This window comes from Eutrigla gurnardus (assembly GCF_963514095.1).
Source record: "Eutrigla gurnardus genome assembly, chromosome: 21".
Classification (NCBI taxonomy): Eukaryota; Metazoa; Chordata; class Actinopteri; order Perciformes; family Triglidae; genus Eutrigla; species Eutrigla gurnardus.
The window spans coordinates 7,887,458-7,902,180 of NC_139932.1; the positions used below are offsets into that span (position 1 = coordinate 7,887,458).

At 44.1% G+C, this 14,723-nt stretch overlaps 1 protein-coding gene across 1 annotated transcript in view; it reads left to right on the forward strand.

Moving 5' to 3' along the window:
• Positions 1-3,908: 3,908 nt before the first annotated feature.
• acss3 (acyl-CoA synthetase short chain family member 3) overlaps positions 3,909-14,723 on the forward strand; it is a 37,004-nt gene continuing 26,189 nt past the window's right edge. The window contains exons 1-8 of the mRNA XM_084038234.1: positions 3,909-4,232; positions 5,294-5,438; positions 5,930-6,118; positions 7,872-8,006; positions 9,915-10,055; positions 10,684-10,764; positions 11,388-11,483; positions 12,874-13,025. Coding sequence (XP_083894360.1) covers positions 3,928-4,232; positions 5,294-5,438; positions 5,930-6,118; positions 7,872-8,006; positions 9,915-10,055; positions 10,684-10,764; positions 11,388-11,483; positions 12,874-13,025 — 1,244 coding nt within the window. The 5' untranslated portion in view covers positions 3,909-3,927. The remainder of the gene's footprint in view (positions 4,233-5,293; positions 5,439-5,929; positions 6,119-7,871; positions 8,007-9,914; positions 10,056-10,683; positions 10,765-11,387; positions 11,484-12,873; positions 13,026-14,723) is intronic.

The window sequence follows — 14,723 nt, forward strand, 5'->3', positions numbered from 1 at the left end:
TGTGACGCGCTGAGCCATGCCGCCCGTTATCTCCTCCCGTGGCTACAGCCCGTGCACTGCATGCAGCCCGATAAGGGCCGAATGACGGTAGTGAACCTTTGTGGAAGGGCTTAAGGATTAATCCTCATGTTTATGTGCGACCACAGAACGGAGCCAAACCATCGAATCTCTTCATCTACCGTAGATCTGCTGCCTAATGGCGCCCGCTACTGTGGCAGATCTCATACCTGGCCAGTCATTGCACTCGACAGAAGGAGAGCTCAACAGAAACAACTCGTGAATGCCTGGTGAGGTGGGGTGGGGGATGTTCAGGCAGCATGCACAAGGAGTCACATTGCTCACAAATCAAAAACACACCTGAGGCGTCAACCATTATTTAAACTTCATCCGTACAAGAGCAGGATTCACAGTATCGCAGACACTGAGGGCAGTAGAATCTCACTACTCCAAGTCCAAGAGTGACATTTTAAAAATGCCATGTCGATGCGTCACCATTGATTCCATTTCTCATCGTCTTTAAGCATTTCAGGGATTATTCTGTCGTCATAAGCTGCCCTGTTTCTGATTGAAACTTTTACCGGAAAACCTAATCACGCAGTCCATATGTGCTGGTGAATATTCCTGCCCAGCTGCATGCAGATGTTAACTGGAGGTAAAGTGGTGGGCCGGACGGACGGTTAGAGATGGCGAGGGCTTAGGGAGCGCACGGAAAGAGGGCAGAGAGAGATTACAGGCTCCCACCCATATGGGCTGGAACACAGTCCTGCTTTTTTTTTTTTTTTTTTTTTTTAAGAGGTGGGATTACACTGTGGTGCTCTTTAAGCTCTTTCACTGCAAGTGAATTGATTTCTGAAAAGTCTCCGGCCCCACAGAAGGAGACGCATGCAGGCCATGTAGACAAGGCAAAAGCAGGGTGTTTGTCCAACAGATCAAAGCTCATAATATTCAGTACGCGTCATCAATCCCCATCACTATGCAAAATGAATTCAGCGGGTCATTAAAGAAACAGTACAACATTTTGAGGAATGTGTTAATCTAACGAGAGTTGGCTGAGAAGACTGATACACTCATGTCTGGTATAAATCAAGCTACAGCTGGGTAGCTTAGCATTAATAAACCTCCGTCCACAGTGAACACCTGCACCTCTAAAACTTGTCGGGTTGTGCTTTCACAGGAGGTTATGTGTTCTATTATTTCTTGGCCTCATCTTGTTCTTATTAAAAGGTACATTGGGTCGTGAATGTTTGACAACCATCGACTTTAATCCCTGTGCAGTATTGACTGGGATTGGCTGGGACCTGGTGACCTGATAAAAAAAAAAGCATCTCAAAAAACAAAGTATTTACGTAATAGCTGGTGTTGAGGTTTTCCTGCGTGACGTGACGGGCTGCTTCACCACAGCTGCTGTGGTTGTTTATTACCTCGCTCCATCAGGCAGCTAGACAGATAATGGAGGTTGTCAGGTAAACACAGGTAGACATCTTAAAAAGTGTATTTATTTTCTAACAAGGCAAGTTGACGGAGCAAATGTACAATTGTGTTTGAGGGAAAGCTGATGACATTTTGACCCTATTGGACGTAATATATTTATTTAATATACAGACATATGTTTCACTCCTAGTGCACATAAAAGTCTGTTTTGTTTTACCTTTAGCTGTTATTTCTATTTCGGTGTAAATACACTCAGAGAGATGTGAGTCAAATTCGTTCTATATACCCATGAAGATGGTATACAGACTTTTATTATGTGTAACTGTCTTGCTCAAGGGCACTTAGGATTTAACAAAAGGAAGAACCCACAACACTTAATCCCACAACCAGCCAATGGGATTTGAACACAACTGACATCCCCTTCAGGGAAACAGCAGCCTTTCACTTGTCACATGGAAATACACAAATACATAACGGAGACGCCATTGCACATTAATCGGATGTGTCGCATCCACCGGCTGAGTGATTTCATCTCATTTCATTTTCGACGAAAGCAATTACACAGCATGAAATGAAGCAATTCATCAATGCTGATCAGCTGTTTATTTGCATTTAAGTTGACAGTAAAAATATGAAGACATTATTGATATTGAGTTACAGCCCCTCTTCCATCTCACATGTATAAACTTTTATCTTCCTGCTTTGTCTGGCATCAAATAAGAAAACACTCAAAGACAATAATAGCTTTTATCCAGACTCACATCCCCCGAATACTTCATGAAATAATAAAACATCCCTAATATTTTGTTCAATTTTAGGTCAACTCACTCAGCTGTAATAATCTGCAACGATGCATCAGTTATTCTACACTATGAATGATGTTGAAATCATTCACAAGCCTCGTTGCTAACTGCTGCGTCAAAAATCCATTCAAAATGTAAAAACCGCAATCTAATTCTATTATGAATCCATATTCAGACACGCACAAAAACAAAAAACCCACAGCTTGGAGATGAATCATTGGAAGTTACACTGGTAATTTGCCTCTAACTGTTTCTAAAGGGCGGCAGGCTGATTTCTGCTTCAAGGGATTCACAGTCGTTACATCAGAGGAGAGGATGGAGGGTCTTGGACTCCGGTTCAGGTCTGATTGGCCCTTCTGCAAGCAGCTGCTGTGCTCTCCCCGTGCATGTCCGACGCCAGAGAGGATAACAATGCACTCTGCCAACAGCATCCAGCACTGTATAAAAAGAGTTATGGCCGCGCCCGAGGGAGCGGTGACTTATCGAGACCTTCTTTGGCCGGACTAATTACAGCGTGAGGGGAGACACGGAGCATCTTGTCTGTGCCAGTGTTTGATTGTTCTACATGAATATAGATTGTAAATTACATGCTCTGTTGAAGTGTGATGAGATTTTAATCAATATTAAATAAAGAAAAAAGGGTAATCATATCCCCAAAAAAAGTCATGGGATATAGACCGGAAAGTGATGGATTTAAGAACACGTTCATCAATAATTCTGAATATGAAAAATATATAATTTCATGTCGTCCCCCCCTACTTGCAAAATGACCAAGGTGGCCTACTTGCATTTGAATTCTCACATTTGGGTGAGAAAGGTGAACCCAGTCACTGCAAGGCTTTCCTGGAAAGTGCTGATGGAAAACACCGCTCTGTTCTGCATGTATAAATAGAAACCGATGACCTGGAATATCAGATGGATGAGTTACTCAACCAGGGGGTCACCAGTGTGCAGGGAGGGGTCACGCCCAGCTGGATTATGGGTATTTACCAGATTGGTCGAAACCCCACCGATCCCGAGGACGGGAGCTGCCCGCCCCTGTGACGCACGTGACGGGACTGCAAACGCGCGTGCTGTGTGATGACACCAGAACAATTGACTCAGCTTCTTCTTTCTTATTTTTAATCCGGTCGAATTTCTCTCCGCATCATAAACCCAATTATGCTCATAAATATCCCCAAACAGGCGCTTACATGCGCTCCCCGATCACTTTAAGCAGCTATTAGCATTCTTAACAGGAGATACGGGTTATTGATGCCACCCCGAGGACTGCATGCTGCAGCCAGCGAGCACAGATCCGCTTCGATGAACTCCCAAGTAGATATCAATTATTTTTTCTTGTTTTGCATGATACGTACAGACGCCATGAGCGTACTTGGGGATTATGTGCGGACTGTGGGGGTTTTGTATGCAAACTGTGCAAAATGTGTGGCTCAAAGCCTCTGCTTTCAACCGCATCCAGTTCATAGATCGCATTCCTTGAGGGTGTTGTAAGGAGCACCGTCGGAGGAGGTTCCTCTCCTCCTCTGCGTGGCCCCCCAGATGACGTCTACAGCGTGACGCTAGAAAGCGCGTTGCTCCTTCAGCTGCAGTCCTGCACGCACACACCGGAAGCAGGAGAAACGCGTAAAAGTTTAACTTTTTTAACTTAAAAAAAACAACAACAACAACAACAACAACAACAACAGCGACCATGCACTTCCACATACATCGCTTCCTGCGCCTGAACCCCCGCGCCGCCGTGCAGCGCAAGACGACCCTCGGGAGGAAGCTGTGGACCGTGTCAGGGGCGCAGCAACGTGGCGTGACGGCGGCGGGCTCGCGTGCGTCCGCGGAGCAGCCATGCAGGAAGTATGCGTCCGACGCGCCGTACGCTCGAGCCTTCGCCGCGGCGAGGGACGACCCCGGGACCTTCTGGGGCGAGGTGGGACGGGCTATAGACTGGTTTGAGCCCTGGAGCCAAACGTTGCAGGTTGAGGATCCAGTTTTCCCTAAGTGGTAGGTGTCAAGTGTTGCAACAAATGTAGCCTGTTTCCTGGAAAACAAACAACAAAAGAGAACAAGTCAGCCCATAATTCTTTATTTCCCATGCATCTTGAAATCCTTGAACGTTTTTGAGCTTGAGAGAAATAATATAAGTTGCTAAAGTGTCATTATGACCCTGAACTCACCATTCACCTGTCACCCCGGTTATTTGTTATGACTACATGCTTTGAGCTGAAGAGAACTGTGTGACCCCTGCAAGTGTGTTTCAGGCTCTTGTTGTGATTAAATGCATTCTATTCAAATTGTAGATAATCTGTAATTCTGCAAAAAAAAAAAAAGTTTCAAACTTGTGGAACATTAACTTGAAATATGGCCACTTGGGGTTAAAACAGCATTTTTTTTAAATTCAGCATCCTAAATAAAACCCCAAACCACTCCAATATTGTCTACATCCACCCAGCAGTTGCATTAATATGACTCATATAGGTGATCGTGCTAATTATGCAAATGGCCCAACATATGCTCCAGTTTCTAACTGCTGGAGACCCTCACTGTACACTTCTAACATACAACTTAATAACTTAACTGGTAGATGGATTCATAAATGTTCTGCCTTTAGCCGTGAAACGACGGCCCAGGTAGACCTGCATCCAGAAGGAAGAGACATTGAAAATACTCATTTGGTGGGTGGCGTTGTCAATGATATTATCTCTAGTGTGGTAGAAAACAAAAGAAAAGCCAGAGCTGCCTGAATGTGGTACTTAAGTGTTTAAATGAAGGCCACAGCTACAGCGTCTCTCTTGGCTCCCAAAACCAGCAGATTCCAGACACCATCTGCTCAACCTGCTCGCTGCTCTTCATCCATATGGACGGCATGTAGGATGAATTGGACCTGTCGCTTTCTCACCAGCAATGACTTGTGTACCGCTGGCATAGGGGGGCGCATGTTTTAAGCTTTCAGTGGTTCCATTTTTAAGTAAATACTCTTCACAACAGTCTGCTCGCTAGACAAAATGTGTTTTAATTGTTCATTTCTAAACCCACAGTATGCACGCTTGTTTCTGCTCATGCAGGTTTGTTGGAGGGAAGTTGAACATGTGCTACAACGCTGTGGATCGTCATGTGGAGAACGGCCTCGGAGAGCAGCCCGCCATCATATACGACAGCCCAGTGACGGATACTAAACAGATCATCAGCTTCAGGGAACTCCAGGACCAGGTAAGCAGAAGCCCCAGAACCCAACGGCATAAAGGAGCCGGAGTAGTCCCTTTGTTGAAGCCTCGTCTGGTCTGACGGGATGGATTCTGAAGCGTGAAAAGCAACTTTTTGGTTGGATTTTAAGCCCTTAAATTGGAGCTTGGCAGCATTTCCGTGACGATAAAATACATTTTACATCCTTCGATGTAGGGAGTTTGCCAAGGCTTTCCATCCACGCTGCAATGCGCCAACATTAGCATGCTGGACGGCGAAACAACACAATAAGAATTAACAGATGCTTCACTTCATTTAAAACTCGATTGCATGTGCATGAATCAAACATTTGTTCGTTTGTTTTTTACGTCTTTGCCCCCGGAGCAGAATTACACTTTATTTGATTTAATTTGATCTACAAAGATATATTGAGATTTTGTTCTCATGAATATCCTGCATCCATGTGTGTGTCTGTTTCATCAACAATGATCTCAAATGATTGTATCTGCTGTGTCCAGGTGTCCAGGTTAGCAGGAGTCCTGGTGAAGAACGGGGTACGGAAAGGGGACCTGGTCGTCATCTACATGCCCATGGTGCCTCAGGCCATGTTCACCATGCTGGCCTGCGCTCGCATCGGCGCCCCGCACAGCCTCATCTTCGGCGGCTTCGCCTCCAAAGAGCTCTCCGTCCGCATCGATCACGCCAAGGTTAGGAGATCTTGTTATTCACCTTGTAGTTGAGATTAATCTCTTTCGGAGGCCGCGGCGGCGGCCTTTATTAATTCAGTGTCGCTCCTCAGTGCCTCGGCCGCTCATTACAAAAACCAAGCACGGGCTGATGTGATGACTCTTTGCTCTTTTAATGTGCTTGTATGAAGCGGGGCAATAATACGGCAGCAACTAATCAACTTCAAGCTTCCCATTTGCACGTGTCATTAGCAATGTCGCATCACCGCTCTGAACACTGGAAGCCCGAGGCTTCTTTGTTTTCGGAAGCTCAAAAATGGATCCTTCACAGTGGAAAGCACTCCGCTTGCTTTTTCTTTTTCACACAATGAGGAATGACGTCGATGCCATCTGCAGATATTCCAGCAGGGAGAGGGGAAGAATGAATGGACCCATGTGACATTTTGACGGGGGACTATTTGTGAAGATGATGATCTCCGTTGACTGATGTGTTTATACCAACGTGAATCTGAAAAACTACATAAGTATCGTCACCAGCTGTGTGATCCGGTGTTTAAAACTTTTATTGCAGATTTACTCTCCAAGGGAGGGTTAATTAAAAAGTATGGCGACTTATTTTCAGCGGGAAGCAAGAAGAGGCAAGTGAATGATGCAGTAAAACTGTAGATGTTGCAATATCTCATAATGGCCACTAGGGGGAATGAGCTAAGTAGGACAGACGGCGTCCCATTAAGGATCTTCTCCTTCAAAATTGTGTCCTTTCTAACTTTAAAAATGCTTCAGGTGTGTTGTAAGCCTGATTATATGACATGGAATCGTTATTGCACACGTATTAATAAATACATAAAGTCAATAAAAACTGACAAACAAACATTCTGACAGACAATGAATGGGAACATCCCCCTCCGGGTAAAGGTATAAACTCAGGCCGGACGCCGTTTAGTTTCCTGGTGTGTCCGGGACTTCCACAACATGTACAAAGTGCATGTGTAATAGTGTTTATTACGGCCATGAATGATGACACATTATCGGTGTAAATGCAGGTAACTTCTCGTCAGTCAAGGGGGGAGGGTGTATTGGACAGAGCAAATAATGATAGATAGAAAAGAGATGAGAGCTGCATTTCTGTGGATAGATCATTAAATTCCAAGCATGTGTTTTAATAAATAAAATATATTAAAATAGGGTGGCAAGATATATGTTTAGGGCGGCGGCTGCCTCTGTTTGCCTCCCCGTAAAACCGCCACTGTAAATGACTTGATATTTACATCTGGTCTGGGATGATAAGATCCTGGAAGACGTTCAGATCAGGCTGTAAAACATGTCCGTACCAACACTTTTAAATAATATATCTTGTGTCATCAAAGTAAAGTGACATGCTGAGTGCTGTCCCATTTGTATTTACCATTTCAAGCAGCCTCTCACACTCAAACCTTTACCAGGTGATGTCAGTTAAGTCCCTGAGGGTCCAGGTTTAAGGCTTTAGGGGGGACATTGAGATTGGTCTCTGGGACTTGAGGTCCATTCAGAAGCAAACGCCCCTGTTCTCCCAGCCTTATGCTTAATTACTATGCATATTTATTTGTATTTATTTGTTTTCCTTGTGTGGTTTTGTGTATTCTTGTGTAAATCCCTGTATTATGTTGTTTATGCTACTTCTATTGTTATGTTTATGCCTTTTTTAATTCAGCATTTCGTCTTTATATGTAAACCACTTTGAGTTGTAATGAAAACGTGCTGTATAACTATATTACCTCATCTCTGTGTCTCTCAGCCCAAGCTGATGGTTACAGCCTCGTTTGGCATTGAGCCCGGCCGGAGAGTGGAGTACATTCCTCTGGTGGAGAAGGCCTTAGAGCTGAGCTCTCACAGACCCTCCAAAGTCCTCATCTACAACAGGCCCAACATGGTGAGAAGCACACTGCGTTTGTTCCATGTGGCGTCTGCAGCGCTGTGACAGAATGTAAACATATCTGAAATATGGCAGCCGTTAGTAAAGCTGATGAGTTTAGTCACCGTATAGCAGCTGTTGGAGAAAAGGTTTCCCTCAAGGCTCGTTTTTAAACCATCACAAAGGAAGGAACTAAATTTAACGTATTTGGTTTGAAAGGATTATTGCCTAGAATTAGCCAAATGGGTGCGACTAGTAAGACTGATGACATGACGTATGACTGCTTCAGACGGATGAGAGAAAGTGAAATAACGTGTCTGGCACACGTCCACCAAGCTGTGCAGAATGATTATACAGCACACAATTATGCATTAAAATGTCGGCGGCAAGCTGAGATTTGTTTCACCTTCACACGAGCATGACAGAGGAAATTATTATTCAAGCCGATTGCACATTATTGCAATTATTCGTCTGACTTTTTCATGTCTCAGTTCAAATTTCTGACTATTGTGTTTTTAGATCAAAAGCACATGAAGTATTTGATCCGGTTCGTGCGCTGGCTGAATGAAGAGACCACTGTTGCATCTTTTTTTTGGGGGATGAATACGCGGCGGATGGGTCCATTAGTGAACTCACAGAGAGGGTCATCGCGACAAATTCACCGTAAACTCATCCTTTTTAAAATCATGTGAAGCGCCACTTTGAATGCGGTCGCCCTGCCTTATCAATTACTGCATTCAGGGAGCAGGAGGCTGCGGTTGCGTGGACCCGGCTTCCAGCATGAAAACCTTGTGAAATCAGCCAAGTTTCACTCCGCCTTTTGAGTAAAGTGAGTAAAAAGGGATGCCTTTCAGACAGATGGAGGTTGTGTGATGGAGGGCCGCCTGTGTGATATTGGATGATGTCTCGGTCTCGAGCTCGTTCTCTGAGAAGCAAAAGAAAAAAACCGAATGGCCGTGAACTTTTCTTCCGCCTCTTGGGATGATTTAAATGTTAATGAAATTAAAATATCAAAGAGGTTTGAAATGGAACAAATGGCAGCAACTGGACCCTAACCCCTCTGTTGGTGACTAAGAGATTATAACGATCCTGATAATGATGGGAGTTTAAACTTAATCATCTAAGTAAAATATATATTTATACGACTAGTAGTAAGAATTTATTCTGCCCAGTCACTTGTAAAGGCTAATACAGGTGATATATTTCTTTTTTCCTCAAACCTGAAAAGAAAATTTAAACACAAATCCAACCAATCCAAAAAATTCCAAGTTGGCCGACAATCAAAATGCTGAACCTCCTGTGCTGAGAAATGAAGCTGAAATCTGCAGTTCCTCATTTGGCCACTTGAGGCTGGCTCCAAAAGCATGTCAATCTCCATAGACCTGTTAAAATGCCCAACTAAGCATGTTTACAGCCTGAGATAAGAACCATTTTTGGTAAATCAGGAGGAACCCAGGTGTGAGCTGGTATTGTGTAACACATTGGCACTAATGTCTAAGCCTGTGGCGTCTAACACGCTGGACCTTTATCCAGTCATACCCAACCATTGTGGAGCCTAATTCACACGACGGCAGAGTGATCTGACATTCAGCCCGACATCCCGGCCGCCACCGTCTCGTAATGAAACCGAGATATTTTTACACGCATGTCTCCCGGGGGAATTGAACCTGCGGGTCAGAGTCTTCTGTTTGCCGGGATGTGAGGATACCCCCCATGGGACCTTTCCCCAGAGCTGCTGAACCTGAATCGATGAAATCTAATCGATAACTCATTCCGTATGAACACCCGGAGATGTATTATTGCCGTTTGAAGCCGGAGTATTTTCCACTTTAAATGGTTTCCTCTTTAAGAACAGTTTTTATAAGACTGAATATGAGTATATGAGTGTAGTGAGGACGTATTATTTATCTTTCTTTGTTTTTTTAGGAGAAAGTGTCGATGAGTCCGGAGCTGAGTCTGGACTGGGAGGAGGAGATGGCCACAGCTCGGCCCCACCACTGTGTTCCCGTCCCCTCCAACCACCCTCTCTACGTCCTCTACACATCTGGCACCACTGGAACGCCGAAGGTAGTGACATCACGGCGAAATCAATACCGTGATTCGTAGTTACAGTCGGCGGCTTACAGGATTTACAGATAACCCCGTTTGTTTAAACGCTGTCAGCTCTGCACGGAGCTTCTGTGTGACTCATCTGGTCTCCGGCGATCCGGGCCCAAACTAAACACCGCCGTGACATAAATAAGACGGAGCTTCTCCACGCGGAGAGAATCGCCTGCAGACATTTTCAAATGGGGGAAAAAAACCACCCCAGCTCCTTTGAAATAGCATTATTTAGTCTTTGACCAGTGGATGATATAAAATCTCCACCTGCTGGCTGCTTCCCCGGCTTAATAGTGCTGTTATTGCCAGCGTTTTTCCTCTCCGTGAGTTACTGCCACTTCCTCCGTTATTGCTGCGGGGAGATCATAAGTTTGAGAAAATCTCCCATAATTGGAGCCACAAGGACACTACTTTGCTTGAATGTATTTATGCAGCGCCATTAACTAATACGAGACGGACATTGGGGGTCAGGGGTGGGAACGAAATGCCAGCCCCTCCACTACAGCGGTGGCGTTTTTTAGATGGATATTAAAACGCTCTCCTCTTTGCCGACGCCTGTCACCGGCGTGATGTTTGTCTTCTCTCGTCCCCCCAGGGCGTCGTGCGAGACACTGCCGGCTACGCTGTGATGCTGAAGTGGACCATGTCAAATATTTATGGACTCAATCCCGGAGATGTAAGGCAATAAAGCTTCCCCTTTTGAGTCGGAGCCATGTTTGAGAGAGGAAGGAGGAGATGGGCTCCTCTGTAGTTTAAAGATTTTACCATGTAGAACCAGGGATGGGACGATATGGAGTTTTAGCACGATAAATAACGTTGATTGATTATCATCACAAGTGACTTGAAAAAGACGGTGAGATGAATCACATTTAAAAAGCACAGGAGACAAAAATACACTTAATAATGTATTAAATGTGCAGGGAGAGCCTATTATTTATGATCATTGAATCTAAGATTATTTGATTGTTATTCGTCGTTTTTGATCTGTTATGCAAAACAATTATTTGTTAAATGTGAAGTGATTCCAGTATGTTTTAGTGCCATTTTAATAGCACATTTTGAAATTTTTATGATTATTGGGATAATATTGTGAATCACAATTATTTTTGCAGGATAATCGTGACACAAAATGTTCATATCGTCCCATTCCCAGTGGAAATTGAACTGTCTTATGTATTGGAAGTATTCTTTTTAACCTGTCTTCAAGGAGTTAAGCAACACAGGCTGCACTGTGATGTTTGACCGAATGATCCCAGCGTGTCTTCACATATCTCACCTTTCGTATTTGGCCTGTTGCAGGTCTGGTGGGCGGCGTCAGACCTGGGCTGGGTGGTCGGCCACTCGTACATCTGCTATGGCCCTCTGCTCCACGGTAACAGCACAATCCTCTACGAGGTACGTCTCTACAGACGGGGTTTAATATCTAGAATTTACAACAGCAATAGAGCAAATAACAATAATTACCAGAAAATGTGTAATAAACCCCGAGTACAGCTGAATAAGTGGAGTTTTAACGTCTAGTGTTTGTCGGCTCTGTACGCCGATCACGTCCATATTTGGTTAACGACTCGTGTTTATGCGGACTCTGTTTACCCGTTGCCATGCTTGACTCTGGTTGCTACAGCCCACTGTCACAGACAGCCTCTGCCTCTCCATTTCAGCCTTTCACTCCGTTATTTCCCTTTATTAATGCCAGTCAATGTGTCACCTGCATGTGGAGTTCATGCCCTCGCACGCTGGCGTGAAAAAGAAATGTCAGCCCACAGAATACATTTATTTTGAAACACTGTTATGTTTCCAGACAACAGTGTTGAACCCGAGGACGTCTTCCTTTAGAGTCTCTAATAATGTCATTCAGTTAATTTCACGCAATAGGTTGATCGTACCGCACTTAATAGCACTAACCAACTCCAACAAATGCAACAAATTCAACCTTCTTCCAGCTCTGTAATTGTACCATTTAAATTCCTAATGATTTTCCATTTTACCAGAAAATGATGTGGGAGGTGAAAACGGAGAGGAACAAAAATAGCAGCATATTTCCGAGTCTCACATATTGGCTGAAAACCTGAAGGACGCCGAGCACGGCATTGACATGCAGCGCACTGAAGCGCTCATAAAGGGAGGGCTAAAAGAATAAACAAGCCTTAATGAAATAGTTTCTGCATGAATGAGTGCTTTGTGCGGCCACTCGATGCACCTGATGATTACAGATAATTTGGCCCTTCGGCTGGATTCTCTATGCGGGCGTTCTAGTAGATGGAGGGTTGTCGGCGTGCAGCAGAATGTGTTGGGGCTAAGAGGGACGTGTTGATCTTTCCCTGTGAGTTTTACAGCTTACGCTCATTACATCACATCTCTGACTTCCTGTCACCTGTGGAAGCAGAACTGCCAGGCCGTGGATTCCTCCTTCTCCTTAAATCAGAGTATGACGAGCAGCTCTCTCCTCGAGCATGACGCTGCCAACGTTTTGTCTTCCCTCTGATCAATACATATTCATTCAGAGCAGCAATGACAACCGGAACTCACTGCTGCTGTTTAAGACGCTCCTATGATACCAGAAGAACAGTGCAAACTGCTGTTGGAAGCGTCTGCCTGAAGGCGTCTTTTTGTCTTCTTGACAAACAAACTTCCTATAGTGCCACCGTGTTTTCTAATCCGTGGCTCTCTGGGCCCATCTGTATGAAGCACAGATTGCTTTGTGAATATTCATGGTTTTGTAGTTAAAGATGCTGGTGGTTTTGAGCTGAACTGGCTCTTCCTGTACGGGTTTTTTTATATACAGGGGAAGCCTGTTGGGACTCCGGACCCCGGGGCCTTCTTCCGTGTCCTGTCTGAGCACGGAGCCTCCTCCATGTTCACGGCGCCCACCGCCATGCGAGCCATCCGCCAGCAGGACCCCCACGCTGCAGCTGGGAAGAACTTCCCCCTCTCCAGGTAGACGGCAACACTTCACACAGCAGGAAATGAAATGAAGCCCTGAGAGGAGGAGTACATTTGATGTTGTTCCCCGGAGATCGATCCGAAAATTACTTGGTTGATTAATAATACATTGTTGTTATTCTAATTTGACAAACAAAGGAAAGTAACTTCAGCGATGTTACCATGACCTCGGGGGTTAAAGATCACATTAAAGTCTTTCAGGCCATTCTAATACTGAGATAGGTAACAAGTAAAATATGGATATGATTTGAACGTTTTGTGAAAGTTGTTAACTTGCTTTTAATTTGGCATGTTACATAAAGTCAGACTACGATCCATGCTCCTGTCTAGGGAGATTCTAAGGCAGAAAAAGAGTCTATACAGGCAAGATCCACACACACAAACTATCAAAAATATTTTTCTTTGTTGTTTTCACATATTGTGATTGTTTGCATAAAAAACCCAATTCAAATTATCCAGGATTGAATGATTATATTTAAATATTTGCTATGACAAAAAAAGGCAGTTTTAATTCTGTATTATAAGAGGATAGAGCTTGTGTATTCATTCACCGATTACATTTGAACACATCATAACAAAGTTGTGATTTATCGTCCAAAACAACCCAGGGCTCTGCCAAAATCATTTTATTAGATATATTATCATATAGTGCGTTTTCTGGTATTTCCATAAATAAATAATGTATAAGATGGTTCATCTTATTTGTGTACACTCCTGCATGATTTGACAAATTATTATTTTCTCATTCTATTAAGAACTAGTACAAAGTGACGACATCATCCATCTTCTGCTAAATTTGAGCTAGTATGTGCTCGTTGTTATCTATCAAAACAAAGTAGTGTCTTCACTGTGACACGACTCCGGGGAAAGACGATAAATGATGTTATTGAATCATCGCCAGCCGTAAAACAAGCTGAAACCAGATAAAAGGTGCGTGTGGCCTCATGTCGTTGTGCATGCGTAACTCTGAACGCACTGATAAGAGGCTAATCGATGAGTGACGCGGGGACGGAAATCCAAGGAATCAACAATTGACTGATACACTAAATATGGACTTAATCTGTCATGATCTGCCTCTGAGAATGATAAGAGAACGGTGAATTCAGTGGGAATGGGTCTGAAACACCAGGAGTGATGTGTTACTGCCCCCCCCCCTCCACACCTCCGTTGCTGATAGTCTCAGTTCGTCTCACTCGACTGTTAATCAGGACGGATAACAAACAACGTCGAGTCACTGCAGCTCACCTGCATTAAATATTACTGCGCTCCCGTAAAGGTCTCCCGTAGCTCAGAGTTTAAAACAAATCATTTTGCGTGGCGTTACTTTTGCCCCGTGAGTGAAAAAAAGTTGCCGAGATGATTAGAATTATTAATTGTTTGGTGCTGTGCAGAGAAACCTGGACCTGGGGAGTGGTGGCGGTGTTAATTCAGCACTTTAATTCTGTTCAGCAGTCTGAAAACGCCTCTAAGCACACAATCATAAAGCAATTCTGAGCGTGGATGACCCGTTGCCCCGCTGAATCATTCAGCAACTCTGGCGCTGTGTGCTGAAAATGACGATCCTCGCTCCTTCACCGCGCTGAAACATTCTTTTTTTTTTAAGGCAGAGAATATTCCCTGCAATATTTTTGCTCTGCCTCCGATGTTTATCCCTCCACGTTTCGACCTTGCCACTATCAGCAATTTAAGCGA